Source organism: Manis pentadactyla, chromosome Y (assembly GCF_030020395.1).
Source record: "Manis pentadactyla isolate mManPen7 chromosome Y, mManPen7.hap1, whole genome shotgun sequence".
In the NCBI taxonomy this organism is placed as follows: Eukaryota; Metazoa; Chordata; class Mammalia; order Pholidota; family Manidae; genus Manis; species Manis pentadactyla.
The window spans coordinates 31848317-31871803 of NC_080039.1; the positions used below are offsets into that span (position 1 = coordinate 31848317).

Below are 23487 nucleotides of genomic sequence, written 5' to 3' on the forward strand. Positions count from 1 at the left end.
AGTGATGTGGAGCATCTTTTCATTGTCTGTTGGCCATCTGAATTTCTTCTTTGGAGAACTGTCTGTTCAGCTACTTTGCTCATTTTTAATTGGATTATTTCCTTGTAGTTTGCTGAGGTTTCTGAGTTCTTTATATATTTTGGATGTCAAGCCTTTATCAGATCTGTCATTTATGAATATATTCCCCCATACTGTAGGATACCTTTTTGTTCTGTTGGTGTCCTTTGCTGTACAGAAGCTTTTCAACTTGATGTAGTCCCACTTGTTCATTTCTACTTTTGTTTTTATTGTCCGGGGAGATATGTTTATGAAGAAGTTGCATATGTTTATGTCCAAGAGATTTTTGCCTATGTTTTTTTCTAAGACTTTTATGGTTTCAAGACTTACATTCAGGTCTTTGATCTATTTCAAATTTACTTTTGTGTATTGAGTTAAACAGTGATCCAGTTTCATTCTCTTACATGTAGCTGTCCAGTTTTGCCAACACCAGCTGTTGAAGAGGCTGTCATTTCCCCATTGTATGTCCATGGCCCCTTTATCATGTATTACTTGGCCATATATGTCTGGGTTAATGTCTGGAATCTCTAATCTGTTCCACTGGTCTGTGGCTCTGCTCTTGTGCCAGTACCAAATTGTCTTGATTACTATGGCTTTATAGTAGAGCTTGAAGTTGGGGAGTGACATTCCCCCCCCCCACTTTATTCTTCCTTCTCAGCATTGCTTTGGCTATTTGGGGTTTTGGTGTTTCCATATGAATTGTTGAACTCTTTGTTCCAGCTCGTTGAACAATGTTTGGTAATTTGATAGGGATTGGATCAAATCTGTATATTGCTCTGGGTAGGATGGCCATTTTGACGATGTAGATTCTTCCTAGCCAAGAGCATGGGATGAGTTTCCATCTGTTAGTGTCCTCTTTAATTTCTCTTAAGAGTGTCTTATAATTTTCAGGGTATAGGTCTTTCACTTCCTTGGTTAGGTTTATTCCTAGGTATTTTATACTGTTTGATGCTTGAATGGAATTATTTTCCTAATTTCTCTTTCTATTGGTTCATTGCTACTGTATAGGAAAGCCACAGATTTCTGTGTGTTAATTTTGTATCCTACAGCTTTGCTGAATTCCGATATCAGTTCTAGTAGTTTTGGAGTGAAGTCTTTAGGTTTTTTTATGTACAATATCATGTCATCTGCAAATAGTGACAGTTTGACTTCCTCTTTACCAATCTGGATTCTTTGTATTTCTTTTTTTTTTTTGCCATGGCTAGAACCTCCAGCACTATGTTAAACAACAATGTGGAGAGTGCGCATCCCTCTCGTTCCTGATCTCAGAGGAAAGGCTTTCAGCTTTTTGCTGTTCAGTATGATGTTAGCTGTGGGTTTATCATATATGGCCTTTATTATGTTGAGGTACTTGCCCTCTATACCCATTTTGCTGAGAGTTTTTATGATGAATGGATGTTGAATTTTGTCAAATGCTTTTTCAGTATCTATGGAGATGATCATGTGGTTTTTGTCCTTCTTTTTGTTTATGTGGTGGAAGATGTTGATGGATTTTTGAATGTTGTACCATCCTTGGATCCCTGGGATGAATCCCACTTGGTCATGGTGTATGATCCTTTTGTTGTATTTTTGAATTCTGTTTGCTAATATTTTATTGAGTATTTTTGCATCTATATTCATCATGGATATTGGTCTGTAACTTTCTTTTTTGGTGGGGTCTTTACCTGGTTTTGGTACTAGGGTGATGTAGGCTTCATAGAATGAGTTTGGGAGTATTCCCTCCTCTTCTTTATTTTGGAAAACTTTAAGGAGAATGGGTATTATGTCTTCTCTGTATGTCTGATAAAATTCTGAGGTAAATCCATCTGGCCCTGGTGGTTTTGTTCTTGGGGAGGTTTTTTATTACCACTTCCATTTTTTGCTTGTAATTGTTTTTTTTAACTTTCGTGTTTCTTCCTTGGTCAGTCTTGGAAGGTTGTATTTTTCTAGGAAGTTGTCCATTTCTCCTAGATTTTACAGCTTGTTAGGATATAGGTTTTCATAGTAGTCTCTAATAATTCTTTTTATTTCTGTGGGGTATGTCATGATTTTTCCATTCTCATTTATGATTCTGTTGATGTGTGTTGGTTCTCTTTTTCTCTTAATAAGTTTAGCTAGAGACTTATTTATTTTGTTTATTTTCTCAAAGAACCAGCTCTGGTTTCACTGATTTTTTCTATTGTTTTATTCTTCTCAATTTTGTTTATTTCTTCTCTGATCTTCATTATGTCCCTCCTTCTGCTGACTTTAGGCCTCATTTGTTCTTCTTTTTCCAGTTTCTATAATTGTGATGTTAGACTATGCATTTGGGACTGTTATTCCTTCTTTATGTATGTGTGGATTGCTATAGACTTTTCTCTTAAGACTGCTTTTGCTGCGTCCCACAGAAGTTGGGGCTTTGTGTTGTTGTTATTTGTTTCCATATATTCCTTGATCTCTATTTTAATTTGGTCATTGATCCATTGGTTATTTAGGGGCATGTTGTTAAGCCTCCATGTGTTTGTGAGCCTTTTTGTTTTCTTTGTAGAATTTATTACTAGTTTTATACCTTTGTGGTCTGAAAAGTTGGTTGGTAGAATTTCAATCTTTTTGAGTTTACTGAGGCTCTTTTTGTGGCCTAGTGTGTGGTCTACTGTGGAGAATGTTCCATGTGCACTTGAGAAGAATGTGTATCCTGATGCTTTTGGATGTAGAGTTCTGTAGATGTCTATTAGGTCCATCTGCTCTAGTGTGTTGTTCAGTGCCTCCGTGTCCTTACTCATTTTCTGTCTGGTGAATCTATCCATTGTGGTTAGTGGCATGTTGAAGTCTCCTAAAATGAATGCATTGCAGTCTATTTCCTCCTTTAGTTCTGTTAGTTGTTTCACATATGCTTGTGCTCCTGTGTTGGGTGCATATATATTTATAATGGTTATATCTTCTTGTTGGACTGACCCCTTTATCATTATGTAATGTCCTTTATCTCTTGTTACCTTTGTTTTGAAGTCTATTTTGTCTGATACTAGTACTGCAACACCTGCTTTTTTCTCCCTGTTCTTTGCATGAAATATCATTTTCCATCCCTTGACTTTTAGTTTTTGCATGTCTTTGGGTTTGAGGTGAGTTTCTTGTAAGCAGCATATAGATGAGTCTTGTTTTATTCATTCTATTACTATGTCTTTTGATTGGTGCATTCAGTCCATTAACATTTAGGGTGATTATTGAAAAATATGTACTTATTGCCACTGCAGGCTTTAGATTCATGGTTACCAAAGGTTCAAAGTTAGCTTCTTTAGTATCTTACTGTCTATCTTAACTTGCTTATTGAGCTGTTATAAACACTGTCTGGTGATTCTTTATCTCTCTCCCTTGTTATTCCTCCTACTTCATTCTTTATATGTTGGTTGTCTTACTCAGTGCACTTTTGTGTTTCCTTTAACTGCTTTTGTGGGTAGTTGATTTTTATATTTTGTCTTTAATTAGTATTTGGTTGGTCTGCTTTCTTTAGTGTGATTTTATTTTCTCTGGTGACATCTGTTTAGTCTTAGGAGTGCTCCCGTCTAGAGCATTACCTTAAGATACCCTGTAGAGGTGGTTTGTGGGAGAGAAATTCCCTCAACTTTTGCTTGTCTGGGAATTGTTTAAACCGTCCTTCATATTTAAATGATAATCGTGCTGGATACAGTATTCTTGACTCTAGGTCATTCTGTTTCATTGCATTAAATATATCATGCCATTCTCCTCTGGCCTGTAAGGTTTCTGTTGAGAAGTCTGATGATAGCCTGATGGGTTTCCCTTTATAGGTGACCTTTTTCTCTCTGGCTGCCTTTAAAACTCTGTCCTTGTCCTTGATCTTTGCCATTTTAATAATGTGTCTTGGTGTTGTCCTCCTTGGCTTCCTTCTGTTGGGAGTTCTGTGTACTTCCGTAGTCTGATTATTTCCTACCCCAGTTTGTGGAAGTTTTCAGTCATTATTTCTTCAAAGAGACTTTCTATCCCTTTTTCTCTGTCTTCTTCTTCTGGTACCCCTCTAATGGGGATATTGTTCCTTTTGGATTGGCCACATAGTTCTCTTAATATTGTTTCATTCCTGGAGATCCTTTTGTCTCTCTCTATGTCAGCTTCTATGCGTTCCTGTTCTCTGATTTCAATTCCATCAATGGCCTCTTGCATCCCATCCATTCTGCTTATAAATCCTTCCAGAGATTGTTTCATTTCTGTAATCTCCCTCCGGACGTCATCCCTTAGCTCATGTATATTTCTCTGCAGCTACGTCAGCATGGTTATGACCTTCATTTTGAATTATTTTTCTGGAAGACTAGTTAGGTCTATCTCCTTCTCAGGGGTTGACTCTGTGATTTTGGTCTGTATCTGATTCTTCTGCCTTTTCATGGCCATAGAAATAGTTTGCGTAGCTCGTGCATGTGACAGCTGGGAGAACGTCCCTTCTTGCTGGTTTGTGGCCCTCCTCTCCTGGGAGAACAGCGGCCTCTAGCGGCTTGTGCTGGGCAGCTGCATGCAGAGGGGGCCTCTGATTCTTGCCTGGCTGCTATGGAGTTTAGCTCCGCATTTGCTCTGGGCGTGGCCTGGCTCGGGCTGCTGATCCAATTTGGCGGAGCTGTGTCAGAGGAGGAACAGCCAGGAGGCTGATTATCTCCATGAGGGGCCTCGGAGCTGTGCTGCTGCCCAGGGGGTTAGGGCACCTGGAGTTCCCAGGGATTCCCAGCTGCTGGGATGTTTCCCAGGACACTTCTGTCCAGCTGTGGGGTCACTGCCCCTTTAAGAGTTTCAAAAAGCACTATATTTTCTTTGTCCCAGGGGCGCCAGCTGTGGGGACCCAGTCACAGGACTTAGTGTCCTGTTTCCCTAGTTTCCAGCACCGCACGCACACACTGTGTGTCTGTGCTCCCGTGTGGATGGCTATGGCCAGCTATTTAGCAGTCCTGGGCTCCCTCTCTCCCCGCTCTGACTCCTCTCCTCCTGCTGGGGATCTGGGGTGAGGGGTGCTCGGGTCCTGCTGCGCTGCAGCTTTTATCTTACCTCCTTCACGAGGCGCTGGGTTCTTGCAGGTGTGGATGTAGTCTGGCTGATGTCCTGTGTCTTCTGGTATCTCTTTTAGGAAGAGTTGTATTTGTAGTTTCAAAAATATACATGGTTTTGGGAGGAGATTTCCACTGCTCTACTCACACAGCCATCTTGGCTCCACCATCCTCCATTACTTCTTGATCTCATCTCCTACTACCCTCCTCAGGGTTTATATTGGCTTCCATACCATCCTTTATATGTGCCAGACACACTCCCACCTCAGAGTCTTTGCACATGCAGTTCCCTGCCTGGAATACACTTCCTTCTGAAAGACATATAATTGATACCTTCAAATCCTTCATCCCTTTGCTCAGATTCCATTTTCTCAATAAGGTCTTCCTTCAACAACTTATTTAAAAATTTAATGCCAGCTTCCCAGTGGCACTCCAAATTCACATTATCCTGCTCTACTTTTCACTGAACTTATTCCAGTTTTTAATATAATTTACTCACTTACATGCTTGCTTTTTATTGTCTCTCTCCCCTAACTTGAGCATAGCTTCCACAAGGATAAGGGCTTTATTTTACTCCCCTGATAACCCCAGAACAGTTCCTGACATGACTACATGTTTGATTGATGTCCTGAAGGGTGAAATAATTAAAGAGTGATGGATCTGATGAAGGGTGGTTGGAGGAAATCACCTTGTCAATGACCTTCCCAGCTTCCCCTCTGCCCACTCCAATCCATCCTGCACTGTGCTTACAGCATCATGAGAAACCTTCGGTGCTTCCTCCTATATATACAGAACAGTGTCTGAAAGCCTTCCAGTCTCTTGGAAATGCATTTTCTTCAAATTAATCTCAAATTATCATCCAGGCCCCCTGGGCATCTTCTTAGCCAACAAATATGCACAGCAGACTTGGGATGATATGGAATTCAGAAACACTTGTTTTCATGAAAAACAAAAAACAGGATTTTGCTTCTGTTTTGTTTCTTACTATTTACAAACAAAAGGTAGCCTTTGGTGTCCCCTGCAGTGAGATCAGCAGTATTCTTAGGAGACAGACAGAGGTTCTGTCTTCCAGACAACTATGTGAAACACACCATATAGTGGGTTTTGTGGAGGAAGAAGTGTGAGGGTGATGGCAGGTCCTCTGGAGCTCATGTCCTGTCCCCCATAGCTCCTGACCAAGAGAAGGGTAGAGATACCAAGAGAGAAGTGAAGCATTTATGTGGAGGAATACATACGCACTGAGACAGTGTCAGGTTACTGGACTTCTTGGCTTTGCTTCTAATTTTGAAAAATTGATAGTTTTCATATTCTGTCAATAAGCTATTGCCCAAGGCTATTTCATATAGTTAATTATTATAGAGAAGAAACTATGAATTTAGAGGCTATTTTCTTATGTAAAATACAATCATGGATCAGTTTCTAAGATATCTAGGATTTGCTTAAAATACTCCAGGGAGGAATATAAATAAAACATGGTGGGGAGCTAACAGATAGGTGTTGAAATGAAGTATTGGGTGCCTAGGTGATGGTATGACAGTATTTTCAGTGTTTGTGTAAGTTTGAAGTTTGCCAAAATAAAAAAATGAAGGAAAACAGAAATAGATTCTCAATTAGGTGGCCAGTGGGCAATTATTCTTTAAGCCTGCTCACTTAATTCAATTAATGAAGGTACTTGAAAACAAGGTTCTCTTACTTGGCTTAAGGCGCTATCAAGATAATATCTTGAGAATTTATTATGAGTCTGTATTTGAAATCCAGAGTCAGACTTTTACAGGTCTTAAATAAGGTACATTTTGATACACCCACACCCTCCAAAAATGTATGTATACAAACACCCACATAAAACTGTAAAGAAAATAGATTATAACTTGGTTTGAGAATTTCAAACATCTTCAGATATACTAGAGGTATCACTGGTCTAAAGATCCACGTAGAAAATTAGGCCTGCAGGTGAGGAGCCCCCATGGGACTCATGAACATCCTGCCAGTCCTGTCATACAGTGACTGTGCAACTCTGCTACCTGAGTTCAGTGTGTTCACGGGCTAAGCAGTGCCTACAATGCAGGGTATGCCACCATGCTGAAAGGCTGGCTATCTGACACACTTCATTTTAGAATACTTGTCTGACCACATGGCTTGTCAATAGCTAGTTATAAGGGGTTCTGCCTGGAGCCCTCAGTTGATCCTTACAGGCTAGTCATAGAAGGAATTGCTTCCTGCATTCACTTGACACTCCCCAGGTGTAATTTTTCTCTCCTTTCCCTTAGGTCTAGCCTTCTGCCCTCTAGCTCAGATCTAGCAGGGTCAAGGGCATAAGTAGAGGGGAGAAAAGCTACCCCACAGTCTGGTAAGAGCCATGAAGTACCTGAAGAGAGGAGATGATGAATCAATATGTGTGCCTCCTGGTTCAGTGTGGCTGGGGGTCAAAGATTTCTGTTGGAATCCACACTTTCTTGGAAAGATGGTATAAATGAGTATAAATGAGTGAAGTTCCAGTTGGTAGTGACTTGTGTCCTTGATGCCCCCTAAGTTTCTCTTTCTGTGCCTTTTGGTACCTGTCCTCTCCCCACCTTTGCCAAACTGTTGAGAGGCCTCCAGTAGGTCAAAGACAGACTCTGAGGAGGCACTATGGCCTGCAGAGAACTGGACTGTTATTCCCTTCCCATATGGTGTTGTTTCAAGCAGCTCTGGGGAGGAGAAACTGCACACCCAGAAGGTGGAGTTCATGCCTTATTCAGCTTTGCATCCCAGCACCCAGCACAGTGTCTGGAGCAAAGGAAGTGACCCTAAATGTTGCAATGGAAATGTCAACTGGCAGAATTCCCATGCCTGTGAGCCTAGGTTAGGATCATATTCAGGTAGGTGCATCTTTGAAATCAGGCAGGACTTTGGGGGTCCTTCAGCTCTTTTAGGTAGGGCATAGTAGGAAACACTCCTGTTAAAAGACAAGCATTTAAATGTATTTCCAAAGTATAAATGACCCTACAAATGGGTGATGGTGGTATCTAGGATAAGGAAAATCCTTCACATGTCTGAGAAATGGGTGATGGAGACATTTAGGAAAAGGAAAAACCCTTCACATGCTGGAAGTCACTTGAAATAAGAATGAACTTCTCCATCACAAGGAAACCTACTGAGGGTGTCAAGCAGCCATGTGCCAGGTACTGTGTCCCTAAGGGATGTAACTGTGGGACAGACACGGTCCCTACGCTCATGGAGCTTAGATGTTGGGGAGTTGGATTCCTACAGTACATTCCTGATCAGGTATTTCACTCAACAATGACAAGCACCATGACCAAGAAGAGGGAGCTGGGCTCACCTGCCGAGTGCATGGTTAGGGGAGGCTTCAGGGAAGTGCAGTTGGATGTCATCATTACAGAGAGGAGAGGACTTACCCTGCACAGATGGAGGGGTGTCAGGGAAAGGTGGAGCATCTGCATGAGCCCTGAGGCTAGACGGAGCATCAGGAGGCAGTAGAACCAAGTCCATGTGGCTAGTGTGCAGACAGGATGGTGAAGTGGGTGTGTAAGACCCAATGACCTTATTCCGGTCTGCGCTTCCCCCCCAGTGAGTAGACGAAGGCCACGGCAGATCGATGCAACAAGCAAGAGGTTTATTATTCCAGCTAGCTGGGGTCCAAGTGTCTGCCCGACACAGTGGGTTTCAACAAGGACCCCGAGCACTCAGAACTAAGGGTTTATATAGCCATTTTCAAAGCACTTAACCCACAGCTATACATTATTCCTGCAAGACATACATCTTGGGGTTAGGCAGGATAAGACCATTCTTCAATTGTCAGAGCGGACATACATCCTGGGGTTAGGCAAGAGCAGGATAAGACCATTCCTCAATTGTCAGGGCGGTCCCACATGATAAGCTTGGTATGTAGGATTTACTGACCAAGGCTAACTGACCAAGGGTCACCGCTGCCTGATTCCAGTGCTCATGATTGATTAACTTGTTTTTCAAAGCCTTACCCAGTTTCAGTTTTTCTTTTTAAGTTACACACACACTCAGAAAATAGCTTCTAGGCCCTTAAGATGGTTACTCTTATGCTAACCTATTTCTATTCTTACAGATGTGAGGCTGAGAGGTCAGCAGGTCCAGGGCTCATGGCTCTGCCACTGAACCACGCTCATGGTTGCTCAAATGGCATCCCAATCAGCTGTCTGAATGCAGCTCCTGTAATCATGACAAACACTTCAAAATCTACAGTGGAATGAAAGTACAATCAAGGGAAAACCTATTCTCAATTCTGGCCTTGATTGCTCACTAGGTTAGGGATAGGAGTTTTGGGGAGAAGTGTATCAAGCCACATGGGGGCAGGGTGTCAGCAAAGAAGCAGTCAGAGTCAATATTACCATAATTTGGGAACACTATGGTGAATACCTTGGAAAGTGTGGTCTTCTGAGACTTTCACTGAGAGTTAGAGATCATTGTGTAGTCACAAATGCATATTCAAATTGAATCTACCTATAGATTAGCTCAGGATTAACCTCCATTTTCCCCATGATCAAGGGACATAGTGTTAACTCATAACTGGCAGTCAGATTATATGTATGGTTAGATTTCAAAACTGCCCAGGACTGTTTTGGCAGGATGTGTCCTGATTGGGGGAAGGAGGCTGAGAATTGGGGGTGCTAAGCAATCCAAGTGCAGATTGAATTTTCTGATCCAGGCTGCTTGGAAGGAGCATTAATCTTTGGTTACTCTTTTTGTGTAAATACCATGCTGGAAAATTAATTACATAGTGTTTTAATTCTTGTGGGCACAGAGAGTCATTTCTTGGGACCTCTAATATTTGCCAACCCTAAGGGAAAGACAAGGTGCCTTAGTCAGGCATCCCATCCTTCCAGGGAGGAGACCTGTGAATGTGAGGAATGAGTGGGTGAACTGTTGCCTCTCACTTGGGCCCCCACCACATCCTGTGCACTGACAGTCTGCATGTTATCCTACTGAGAGGTTTCCACACAGTCCATAGTCTCTGCTGTTCACAGCTTTTCTTCCTCTGTCATCCTGACTCTAGGTTATTAGGTCCCTGCAAGTTATCTGGGAACTGATCCAGGTTTCAAGCTGAATATGGTGCTGATGAATAGCCTGCAGGTCATTCTTCAAGCCTCTGCATGCAAATCACAGAGGAGAAAGTTCCAGATTTCAAGGTCTGTGCCAGTGAGGACCTGCAGCCTCTACACCTGCACTTACAGAACCCGGAAGCAAATCAGTGATTACAGTTCACAGCTGGCTACCTTAAACACAGTGACAGGTTTGTTGTGTAACAATCACTGCGTTGTGTAGCTGTGATATCAGTGGTATTCCAGAGTGCAGTTATGTGCCTTAAGATCTGTGAGAATAAGTCTGTTTCTCTGTCTTGTAAAAGACATGTGGAGAGTGCTTTCTCCCCCAGCTTCACTGAGATATAACTGACATCTAGGATAGTGTACGTCTAAGGCATATATACAATGTGGTGATTTGATACAGGTATATATTGCAAAACGACTTCCACAATAAGCTTTGAAAAGTTGTTTATTGACCAATTTTAACCTGTTAAAATGATATCATGCAAAAATAGGACAAGGGGGGCGACCCAGTTTCGAATACTTTGGAACCTTTTGTTTTTCTTTCTTGTTAGTGATAGCCTTTTTACTAAGGTTGATCCACACACTGCAAATTATTTCTGTGTCTCTTAACATTCTGGGAGTTGCCTATGAATGATTATAAGCAGGTTGGTGGTGTCACACTCTGGAGTACTCTTTCCCAAGTTACTAGTTGCAGTGTTATTTCTAGCTGACCAGCTTGCCAATGTGTGTTCTGCTGTAAACAGAACACACAGGTGCAGCAATGTTTAGCAGCATTTCTATCCTCTAGCCAGTAGGAATCATTATTGCCCAACCATCCTTCTCCATCCCCCTGACCCCACCCACCAAGGCTACAACAACCAAAAGTGATCTCTTCAGGACAAAATTGCTCCCAGTTAGGAACCATTTATATGATGGGATAGGAAATGTATCTATTTCTGGAGAAATGTTTGAGTTTGTGGAGAGATGAAATAGATGAGTACACGCTGGTCTGGGTGGAGGGGGTTCCCCACTGAGCAAGTTCCCTGTGAAATTGGTGAGACTGAATTAAGGCAAGGGCAAGAAACTGGGGGCTCAAGGGTGTTTTACTCCCACAGCAGTAGGTCTCAGTCTCCCCTCCAGTCTGGGCTCCATCCTAGTTCTCCCGTCAGGCTTCCCTCCTCTGCTATCCAAGCTCCCTGCTCCCATGCTTGGGCTTCATTCTCTGGAAGCACAGAGGCTCCATGGCTCTAACCGACCTCTCCCTGCTCCCTCTGTGGTCCTCTACTTCTCTGCCCCTAGCTCCAGAAGGAACTCTTTGGGGGTCCCTGGTGCCTGGTGGATGCCTGACCAATTCTGTACCAGAACTCAGAAAAGGAGACTGTGGGTGTTTCCTCTCCCCACCCCTCCCCGGAACTGGTGCTCCTGTGACTGGCCAGCTGCTCTGTCCCCAGTAAGTGGCCCATAGATGGGCAGTCTCTTATATAGATACACAATGGGCACTATTAAGCCCAGGCGGGAATCCTGGTCAGAAATCCCCATCGCTCCACAGTTCATCATTAAAGTGGAAGTTTTTTATATTTTCTGTTATTTTAAAGGAATTGACACAGAGTCTTCAAATGCTGGCTTCCTTCTAGGTGTAGGTTTCTCCACTTCTTCTCTGTGGGGTTATTCTCTCTTGACCCCATAAGCACATAATAAAAATACGTAACAAAGGAATGTTTGTCCATGAGTAATACTGAGCTAAATCCAAGGAATTAAAACTTCCCCATAAATATACTTTCTATTGTAAGTTTACTTTATTGCCTCCAACATTAACGTGTTCTCATTAAGATGAGCTGGCTGGAGTCTTAATAAATTTCTGGTTGCTGGGTGTGGCTTCTTTCAGCAGACCCACCTCCTACTCAGACTGGTTTATTCTCAACACTGGCACTTTGTGGTCTAGGCTTAAAATGGAAAAAAAAGTTCCTACTCGTCTAGTACTTAACTTTTACTTTCTTTTAACAGAAAGTTGAAAATTCAACATCTAAAATCCAATATGCTTATGTTTTTAGGATAGTTTGCTCCTTTTAATGATGACTAAAACAAAAAGTAGTGGGTACTTTCAGTGTGGGGGCTTCCCTGAATAATTTTGCACATCAGATGTACTTGCTTGTAAGTTACTAAGAAAAACAGGTGACAGTAATCGTTTGATTTTGCTTTGGGCATATTATACCATCCTTTCCTGTTTTCACAGAGGAGAATATTCTGGTCTCTGCTGCCCTGGGCCACTGAGCATGTCTTGTTCAGAGACCTGGTTCCTCCTCTGATTGGTTGTAAAGACAATGTTCATTGTGTCTGGAAGATCAGTACCTGAGCAGGATGCCCAGTGTACATTTGTGACTGAGAATGACCCAAGATTGATGAGGGTTGGAAAAGATACTGTGGGAAGGGCTTAGCCAGTGCCCACCAGAGTGATTGTTTAATCAGCACCATGCTTCTCATCACAGTTGCCTCAGTGCCCCCCTGGCATGTTTCAGTCCAACCCTTTTTAAGGTCAGGTGAAACAGAGTAAGGAGTAACTGGAGAAGGATATGGCAAATCCAGAAAGCAGCATTTCATCAGAGCCCTGTGCTCTGTGCTTTTGACTTCTCTCTTCCACCCCCAGGTAATCAATGGCTGTCAACTCAAATTGCTCTTTGCTGTTATCTCAAGCAGCAGACAGTAAATGTTGAGAGTCCTAACCTTGGAGACTTGTAATATGATAAAGACAAAAGCCTACACTTACACCTATTACCCAGGATGAAAATAAAATCAGTTTCACTTAGTGTACTATCAGGTGAAATTTAGGCTGTCATATAAAAAAGTTAGGGTCAGAGTAGATCAGAAAATAAAATCCAGCAGTCATCAATGAGAAAATCCAACTAAAAAATGAATCAAAGACCTTAATAGACACCTCACCAAAGCAGGTAAATACCGATGGCAAGTAAGCATATGAAAAGATTCTACGCATACTTTGTCATCAGAGAAATGCAAATTAAAACAATGAGATACCTCTACAAATCTAGTAGCAGAGCAAAAATCTAGAACACTGACCACACCAAGTGCTGATGAGTTTGTGAAGCAGCAGAAACTCTCAATCATTGCTAATGGAAATGAAAAATGATACAACCACTTTGGAAGACAGTTTGGCAGTTTCTTTCAAAACTAAATATATTCTTACCATACAACTGAGCAATCATACCTTTTTCTATTTACCCAAAGTTGTTCAAAACTTACATCTATATGAAAACCTGCATGTGGAGACTTACAGCAGCTTTATTCATAATTGCAAACCTTAGAAGCAACCAAGATGTCCTTCAGTAGGTGAATGGATGCATAAAGTGTAGCACATCCAGGCAATGGAATGTTGTTCCTCAACTAAAAGAAATAAGTTGATTTGGGGAGCCAAGATGGTGGAGTGAGTAGGGCAGCAGAAATCTCTTCCCAAAACCATATATCTATTTTTAAATACATCAAGTACAACTATTCTTGAAAGAGAGACCAGAATATTCAGGACAACAGCCAGGCTACATCTACATCTGTGAGAACCCAGCACATCACGAAGTGGGTAAGATACAAGCTGCGGCCCAGTGGGACCCGAGTGCCACCCCTACCCCTGCTCCCCGGTGGGAGCAGTGGACTCAGAGCAGGGAGGGAGAGGGAGCCCAGGCCTGCTAAAGACCCAGCCCTAATTATCTGCACCAGGAGCACAGATACACAGTGCGTGGTGTGCTGGATACTAGGGAAAGGGGCCAGTAAAAGCTGTGAGCAGGTAGCCACAGCTGGCACCCCTGGGACAAAAGAAAAGCAAGTGCCCTTTGAAAGTCTTAAAGGGAGCCTCAAGGCCGGACAGAAGCATCCCAGCACACTCAGCCCAGCAGCTGGGAATCCCGGGGAACTCTGGGCCCCCTAACCCCCTGGCCGGCAGTGCAGCTCTGGACACCCCTCTTGGCAATAAACAGCCTCCTGCCCATTCCCTCCCTGGCAGAGCCAAGCAATACCAGAGCAGCAGCTTGAGGACAGCCACACCAACACAGCAGCTGCACAGAGCTTCCTCAACAGCAGAAAACAGGTGTACAATGAGACAAAGTGAGAAAGGGCAAGGAATCCAGAAGTTATGGGCCATACTGGGTCTAAAGAAAGAGGACTCTTTATTGAAGTTTTGACAACGACTTTATTTATACCATTTTGCACAAGGATATGATCATTTTTCATTTGCTCTTTTGATTAATAAGTACAGGCAAGCCTTTTTCTTTGTTTCTTGCTAATCTATACATGGTTAGCCAAGTGTTAGACAGGTGATCTTTTTTGTTCCTTGACCTAAACTTTTCCTAGCAACATGTACTCTTTTGTGTCTCTCATTTTTATGCAATGCAGTTTCTAAGTAATGCATGTGACCACAGAAATGTGCAGTATGTAGCAGTGACTATGGAGTCATCAGCTAAGGGTGAAATACAGTTCACTCCCTACTACAGTTAGCTAGGCAGGTATCACCATCTATATTTCTAATGCAATGGGTACATTTTATCCTCTCATAATATTTTTTCATTGTAGGTACATAGAAGATAAAGATAGAAAGCATGATTTAGTGCTGTAAGATGGCAAGTGTAGATGATCAGGTCTATGCCTATAGACTAGGTATTAATCCAAGTTAGACAAGGGCAACAAAACATCCATGGGTGTAGAGATTTCTCTAAAAACTGGGGGTGGGGGGTCGGGGGGCTGAGGTTCTAAGCCTCACATCTGTTAGTCCCCATTTTCTCAACTGATGGCCCCCCTGCTACTGTGCCTGTCTTAGGTTGTTCCTCCCTTGAGGAATCTTACCCATCTCTGACTAACCAGCCATCTGCTGGGGCCATACAGGGAGATGTAAAGCTGGTAAGTGAGAGAGAGGTAATGTTCCTTGGAAAGGTTAGTTTTTCACTTTGCAGATGTATGCCCTGTGGCTTCCAGGCACAGCACGTGTCTTGAGGTATTTTTAGCACTTGGAAGAATTATGGTACTTGGTAATTTCATGTATGAGGCATGAATTCTAGTAAAGGGCTATAATTAGGAAGGAAGAAGAAAAGCTACAGAAGTGGCAGAAGGAAGAAAATATTAAAAGATTAAGTGTCAGACAGGGTTATTCCACTCAGTATTCCCCTATAACTCTATTTCTCTAATTTTCTTGTAAAACTCTTTAGCACTAATTTCACTAGCATTGTAAAAAAGGGGGACATCCCCACTTGGTGGAGATGGGGCAGTCAATGTTAGACTAACTAACTGCAGGTTTTGGTATTCTATGCCAAGATCGCCATCTGGCCCCTGCAATGTTCCATTCCTCAGGAGCACTGTCCTGAAAAGCTTCTGGGAAACATGTTCTCCTCCTTTCCATGCTGCTTATCAAAGGTTAGCTTAGTCTTTGACAAAAATGCAAGCAAAAGCAAAGCCAATAGTATAATGGAGAATAACAAAATCAAGGTGGGTAATAGGGGGAGACAGCTGCAAAGGCCCTTGCTTTGTAGGGGTCTTCCTTCAGCCTGAGCTTCGCTACACAGCTTGAATAGCAAGGCTCCAGGCAAAGACTCAAGTTAACTAAAATCAGGAGTAAAGGAGGGGACATCACCACCAACCTTACAGAAACAAAATGGATAATAAGGTATGTGAGCATATCATGCCCTGGAGCCCTGGATATTTTTGGCTGTTTGGCTCCCCATAATAGGATGCAGGTCATTGATTTTAATGAGCATGTGAAGGACATAGAATGCTGTAAGGAAGGGCACTGAATTATGCCTGGGCTGAGTCCATGGATGATCCCTGTAAATTATGACCTCCTCTGAATGACTCTCATTGCCACTGTCATGGGGCATTAAAGAGAAAGAGAGAGGAGTCCCATTGTTCTCCTGAGTGGGCTTCCCACCATCTGGCTTCACTTTCTTTCCATATTTACAGGGCATCACCAGTGAACTTAGTTAAGAATGCTTTCACCAACATTGTAAGTTGTCCCTCCCTATTTTTGGTCCTGCACTTACTTTTTTTGAGAGAACAATAATGATTTTAGTAAATTTACAGAGTGTTGCAACCATTATTACAATCTGATTTTGGAACATTTCCATCACCCCACAGAGTTTCATGCCCATTTCCTGCATCTATGTTTATTCATATGGGTCCCATGTATTACCTTTCCCCTCATCATCCTGATCTCTGCTGGCTCTTCCACCTCCACATTAACAGCAAAACAAGGGTGTGAACATTACATTGATAGTTTACTCTAAGCCCAACTCTATGCTACTTGGTTTATATTAATCTAATTTTTGTATATTTAATCCTTTCTCATCTTAGAAAACCAAAAGAACAAAATGTCAATAACCTCATATAAACAAGCATATGCTTATTTGATATATCTTATGACTGCTCTGCTTCCAGATTCATAAGCTCCTGTCTGCTTCCTCTGCCCTGTTCCTTGCCAGCCGTGCTTCCCCCTCAGCCCAGCATCTGCCCCACCCGACCCCACCCTTTTCCTCACTCTTGCTGAGGTTAACAGTAATGTTTCAATAACAAACCCAACTGATACATCAGTCTGTATCTTTAGCTCCTGGTATCATGGAGGGTCTCCTAAGTGCCAAGCACTATGCAGGTGCTCAGAATAGAAAGCAGAGGAAGGGGTGGTCCCTGCCTTTAAGTAGCTTGTAGTGTGGTGGGGAGACAAGCCATTGAAGAGAAGACACTCAGGCAGAATGCTAAGAGCAATGAGGAATGTGTGCACATAGGGTCAGGTGGATGGTGCAAGGCATTGTTATGCTTGTATTAGGTGTTACTGGGTGTAAAGTTCAAGAAGGAGGTGGCAGACAAGCAAGTTCTGAGGTAGGCAAGAGCTGACTCACAGTGAGTTCTGCAGACCGCTGTCAGAGGCAGGGAATCTGCGTGCAGCTCAGCTAGGGACTCTTGCTCTGGGTTTCTTATTGGGCTGGAATCAAGGTGTCCACTGTGGTTGGGGTCTCATCTCAAGGCTCCTCTGGCAGAGGATATTCTTCCAAACTCATTCTCATGGTTTTGGCAGGATTCAGTTTCTCTCAGGGCCTCAGTTCCTTGCTGGCTGTTGGCCAGTGGCCACCCTCACTTCCTTGCCAATGGGCCTTTCCATAGGGCAGTTCTCAATACAGCAACTGCTTGTCAAAATGGAGGTGTATAGCCAGAGAAGTAGTGAGAATGAGCCAGGCTGGGAGATCCTGAGAGAAATGACAGTGGTGGTGACTGTGAAGAAGTGGTGGAACCTTCCAAAGGGGGTGGCATTTCTCCCATCCAGCCTGTTGGTGCCCAGTGGGAGTGTGTGCCCGACATTGCAGGGCGTCTCATTCTCAAGTTCAGCTGGAAGTGTGAATTTTTATGTGAAATCATACAGCTTTAAATGTTGGCAACTAATTACAAAATGTGTTTAGTATTGTGTGGGTGAATCAAAACACACCTGAAGGCCAGTTCTGCTTCCCGCCCTTGCAGCCACCTGTTGGTGACGTTTCCTTTCTGCCTTGCTCATCATCTTTGGAGGAGACAGTAAGTGTCCAGGAAGTGTTGCCAGTGTTTTTCTGGGGACAGAAGATAAAAGCTGGCCTTTTCCTCTGCCCTCACTTAACTTGGGACCAGACCCTCAGTTTCATTCAACAGACCAGACTTAATATTTGTCAAAGTCATGTTCACAATATGGAGCTGGCATAGAAGACAAAGAATCTGGGGGAGGATATTTTATTTTTACTGCAGTACACTTTATTACTGCCCTTTTAATTTAGTGAGTTACATGGTATTATTCTCTGCATCTTCCCTGCTCCTCAAAGAAAAGTGGTCATTGGTGTCTTCACTCGCCTCTTACAGAACTCCTTTTTTAGAAGAGGAAATTCTGAAAGATATTTTTGAAAACCCATAAGGTAGAACATTGCATGCCATATTCAGTGTATTTGGTCCTTGGAATCATTGTACTCAATCATTAACATAAAATTCAACTAACGATGCAATAAATTCTAAAAATCATTAAGATAGATAAGATGGATGTTTTTCATGTTGTTGTATTGGTTTAACCATGGGAAGACATTGCCAAGGTCTCACTGGATGGAAGAAAGGAGGAACTAAATGTGCTTTAGCAAATTAAAGCAAAAAAAAAATCTGAGGAAGGGTGACTTTATAAACTAATTGTGTCTGAATATTTTGCCTAATTTATTGATTTCACTTGTTCCAGAAAACTCTAGTGTGAGCAAAACATATTATCCAACACACTAAGGCCAGTGGTGAAGTGTATGGATGACTCAGACTGTTTACTCTGTCTAGAGGGAGATGGGAGGTCATTTTTGACTTGCAAATTTCCTATTGCATTTCAATGAAGGGGAAAGAAACACTGGTCATCTTCAAAAATGGAAAAGCAAAATATCAGTGCATAAAAAAGAAAAGAATATGTGGAGTTCCTGTATTTCAGTTTTGTGAGATTGGGTTGGCTAAATATGCTGGGAGAAATTTGCATTTTATTGCACATAGAACAACTGGGCACAATAAATGCAGAATATAAAAAGAAGTCGACAATTGGCCTTTAACAATTGTATGTATCTTGGAGTGTAGTTAAATCTCAGTGTCATTTAGAGTGCAGGTCTCCCCTTATACATGTATTGACTGCACGGAAATCAAGTTTACATGCAGTTGTATGCAATGCAGTGTGCACCATTTAAGACAGTTCATAGAGACGGTGTACCTACAGAATTGGTTTTCCCCCAACATCCTTCCATGATGAGAAAAATTGTCCCTGATGTTGCACGTGCCATTTCAGTGATCAAGGGTGGACCCCTGGAACAGAAGTACTGATAGAAGCAGTTCCATTTTCACTGGGGGGCCATCGATGCCTGGGGCTCCGAGCACACTGTGGACAGCAAGTGTTACTCAGGGTAGGTATGTTGAGAAGCTGGGGAACAGTGACAACTGTGCAGAAGTGGGAATAATTCTGCGTTTCCAGTTCTAAGAAAGTATCAGGAGTCAGGTGGTTCCTATAAATGCCAAATAGCTCTCTCAGGGGCATATTTGATTACTCCCAGTTTATATATGTAAAAATGATAACTGCCCTGATCCAGAATAATACAGCAGAAATGAACCTTAAGATCCAGAAATGGCATTCTTCCAGAATTCTAAGCAAGACTCAAATCATAGCCTAAGGTAATAATAACCCAGGCAACAGTGCAGGACCACCTGATGGGGTTAATTCGAGGGAGAGATGGTAGGAGACGACATGAAGGCTGGGGTAATAGAAATAGAAGTAAAGGGCAAGATTTAACAAGGATTTCTGAAAAGCAACAGGTCTTGGAGGCAGGCTTATATTCAGGAGAGGAGTGGATAGGAAGAAGTTAACCATGACCTTGAGGGTCTCATTCAAGAGGTAGGGTGATTGTGCATTCATGAATGACAGACAAGGAATGACTTGTATGGAAAAATAGGGCGCACAGAGGGAAATAAAATTTCTTAACTTTTCCCCTAATTTAGTTTGAAATGTTACCTTAAAAAAGAAACACATTTTAAGTGGTTGTCCCTTAAAGAAATTTGGCTTCACCTCCTGCCTAATTCCCACAGAGAGACTCTAGTTCTCTCATTGTAAACACTGCTCCTTCAGATGCAAATGGATTTTGGCTTTGGTGGTTTCATGCAAATAAGGATGGGAATGGACAAATGTTGCTCCCTCACTGAAATGTTATTGCAGTATAATTTTATTTGTTATCGGAATAAATCTCTCTACTCCAAAGTAACATTAATTGCTGCTCCTACGTACATTTATTCTCTCATTTTGTACCAGATTGTCATATGCATTTTTCAGTGGCTTTATTTCAGGTGAGGAATCACATGAAGGCATCATATGTTGAGAAAGGCTCTGTGTTCTGGAGCAATCCTATACGGTCATGTGTCAAACGATCTTTTAATGGTGTTTCAGCTGCACTTGGTGCATTGGAATGCAGCCAAATTTGAAGACTTTGAGGCTGCAGCACTGGCAGAAAACGGTTTGGCTGTGATAGGAGTACTTTTAAAGGTAAAAATAAATCTGACCAACTTTATGTGCTGTATTCTAGGGTGAGATACAATACTGCAACACTAAGTTGTAAGAATATTGGGATAACAATAAGCAATAGTTAAAATACAGTGCAATATAGGAAAATGCACAGTCCAACAGAGCAGTCTCAAGTCACAGCAGCCATTGAACAATTGACATATGGCTACTTTGTGGAACAATTATTAGTGTTAATTAATTTAAATTTCAATTTAGGAACTTATAGTTAAATGGAGGAGGGGCACCTTTCCCTACAGGGACATTTAGCCTGTCAGCAAACAGCCTGCTCATTTGTTCTATGTCTAATTTAACTCAGTAATATTTGTAACATTCTAAATTACCAGTTTCAGTGTAGTCTAAATACCATAGTTGGTTTGTTTTTTGGAAATCAACAGGTGTCTGATTTTAATTCAAATTCTGTTTCAGTTTCAAAAGTGAGGTGTCAACTGTTTTGACATTTTCTCCTTTTCTCATGGCTTCTTCTTTAGCTTGGCAAACATCATAATGAGCTATAGAAATTGGTGGATACCTTGCCATCAATTAAGCATAAGGTAACATTTTTTTTCCTAAACCACTTGAAATACATTTTATGGTTCAGTCTCAGAGTGCAGACACTAATGAGGCACTCTGAATTGGGAAATGTAATTAAACACACTCTAATTTGGTTTCTTTTTGAAAACTGCCTTAGAAGACAATTGCCATTTACGATGCTTGTGTTGAGAGAGGCCCTGGCCCTGGGACACCTTGCAGGGAATAGAACTGACTCTGTTGGTGGCACTGACCACAGTGGTTTTGCTACTGTGTGACTGAGCACCCAGGCTCTCAGGAATGTAATGCTTTCCCTTCCTCTGTCCCTGACATTTGCTCCTTCGAAGTCCTTGTGGAAACACTGAAAGGAGCCTTTTTGACTCTACCTACCCTCCAGCAGATGGGGAGCAGGGGAAACTTTGACAGCAGCTCGCCTTGTCCAGCTTTGAACTTAACCATATCCTTCAGGACAGATACTTTGTCCAAATGCTGAGCTTAACTGTTCAATATTCAGAATTCCAAGGCATGTGGTAAGATGCTCCACATCACTAATCAACAGGGTAAAGCAAATCAAGGCCACAGTGTGGTATCACCTCACACTAGTCAGAATGGCCACTCTCCAAAAGACAAGAAATAACAAGTGTTGGTGAGGATGTGGAGAAAAGGGAACCCTCCTACACCACTGGTGGGAATGTCATTTGGTGTAGCCACTGTGGAAAGCAGTATGAAGATTTCTCAGAACACTAAAATTAGAAATATTATACAACCCAGTAATTCTACTCCTAGGAATTTACTGGAAGAAAACACAATCTCTGATTTGAAAGGATATATGAACCCCTATGTTTATTGCTGCATGATTTACAATAGCCAAGATACAGAAGCAACCTAAGTGTCCATCAATAGGTGAATGAATAAAGATGTAGTATCTATACACAATGGAATATTATTCAGCCCTAAAAGAAGAAAGAAATCCTGCTACTGTGACAACATGAATGGATGGATATAGAGGGTATTATGCTCAGTGAAATAAGCCAGGAGGAGAAAGACAAATACCATATGATTTCACTACATGTGGAAACTAAAAACAATACAAAACAAAATGAACAAAACAGCTCATAGACGCTGAGAAGTGACTGGTGTTTACCATGGGGGAGGGGTTGAGTAATGGGAATAAAAGGCACAAAATCTCAATCATAACATACATTAGTCACAGGGATGAAAGTACAGTGCAGAGAATAGAGTCAATAATTCTAAAAAAAAATCCCAAAGGGGCTGCTTCCTGGGAGGAATCCCTGTGTTCTTTCTTCCCCTCTCATCCAAATCTGTCTACTGCCACCCCCTTCCACCCCGCCTCTTTCCTTCTCTTTCCCTGTCTCTGTCTTTTTCTGTCACTCTTTCTCTTGTAGGCTAGAATTCTGGCTTCTAATTTGCAGTGTATTTTAGAAAGGAGCATTCTGTCAGCTTCTCTTGAAAAACAGCAGCCTTCCTGTTTAGGCACCAGCTACCACTTCATGCCTCCCAATAGTTCAGAGGAGCCCAGCTGCTCCCTGAATGGATGGGGAAATGAATTGCTGTGTTTCCCCTGAGGACCATCAGAAATATACAGTTGTTAATAATTTCTTGATTTTTTTAAGTGAATTATATCTCGATTTTTAGAAAGAGAAATACACAGTTAATTGCAGAAACAGCATGAGCGTGAGTCTGTCCTCCTCCTCCCAGAGGCACCTGGAGCTCCACTGGAGCACTGCTGGTCCCCAGGCACCCCCAGCACCATTGCCCCATCATCCAGTGCCTGAGTGGTTTTCATCACTAAATGACAGCTCAGTGACCCCTTCTCTTGGCCAGGACACCCTGGTGGAATTTGGGTCTTTTGACCCTGGCTGCCTAATGACCAGCTGCCCAGATTACTGGACCTACTTGGTGTCCTTGACTACCCCACCACTCTATGAGTCCATCACCTGGATCACTAAGAAGCAGCCTGTAGAGGTGGACAATGATCAGGTACATTCTGTCCACATTTCTGTATGAGGCCATTCTGGCCAGCTCTTTACAAGCTTATACTCACAATTTAGGCCTCAGTTTTGTTTGTTTGCTTCTTTTGGTATCATTAATCTACAATTATATAAGGAACATTGTTTACTAGACTCCCCATTCACCAATTTCCCCCTTTAAACCCCATCACAGTCCCTGTCCATCAGCATATTAAGATGCTGTAGAATCATGACTTGTCTTCTTTGTGTGGTACAGCCCTCCCAGTGCACCTACCTACATTATGTCTGCTAATAGTAATGACCCCCTTTTTTCCCCCTTTCCCTCATATCCCACCCATCCTCCCCAGTCTCTTTCCTTTTGGTAACTTTTAGGCCTTTCTTGGGTTCTGAGAGTCTGCTCATGTTTTGTTCCTTGACTTTTTTGGTTTGTTCTTATGCTCCACAGATGAGTGAGATTATTTGGTACTTGTCTTCCTCCACCTAGATTATTTCACTGAGCATAATACCCTCTAGCTGCATACACGTTGTTGCAAATGGTAGGATTTGTTTTCTTTTTATGTCTGAATAATATTCCTTTTTGTATATGTACCACATCTTTATCCATTCATCTACTGATGGACACTTAGCTTGGCAATTGTGAATAGTGCTGTGATAAACATAGGCATGCATATATATTTTTAAACTCAAACAGAGGGGCCCATTGTTCAGAGGGCACACACGTGCCATGAAAGTCGCGGGTCTGGAGGGCGGTAACCTGGCACTCGCAGGACTGCGTGCCTGGGCGACTCCACATT

General features: G+C 42.2%; 2 protein-coding genes across 2 annotated transcripts in view; one reads left to right on the plus strand and one right to left on the minus strand.

The window, feature by feature from the left end:
- LOC130682145 (transcription initiation factor TFIID subunit 1-like) overlaps window positions 1-23487 on the minus strand; it is a 180881-nt gene that overhangs the window by 45575 nt on the left and 111819 nt on the right.
- Window positions 17287-22736, plus strand: LOC118926208 (carbonic anhydrase 5B, mitochondrial). The gene is given in 5 exon segments (XM_057496250.1): window positions 17287-17434; window positions 18915-19033; window positions 20061-20156; window positions 20663-20725; window positions 22548-22736. Coding segments are annotated over 5 exon segments (609 nt in total). The 3' UTR covers window positions 22731-22736.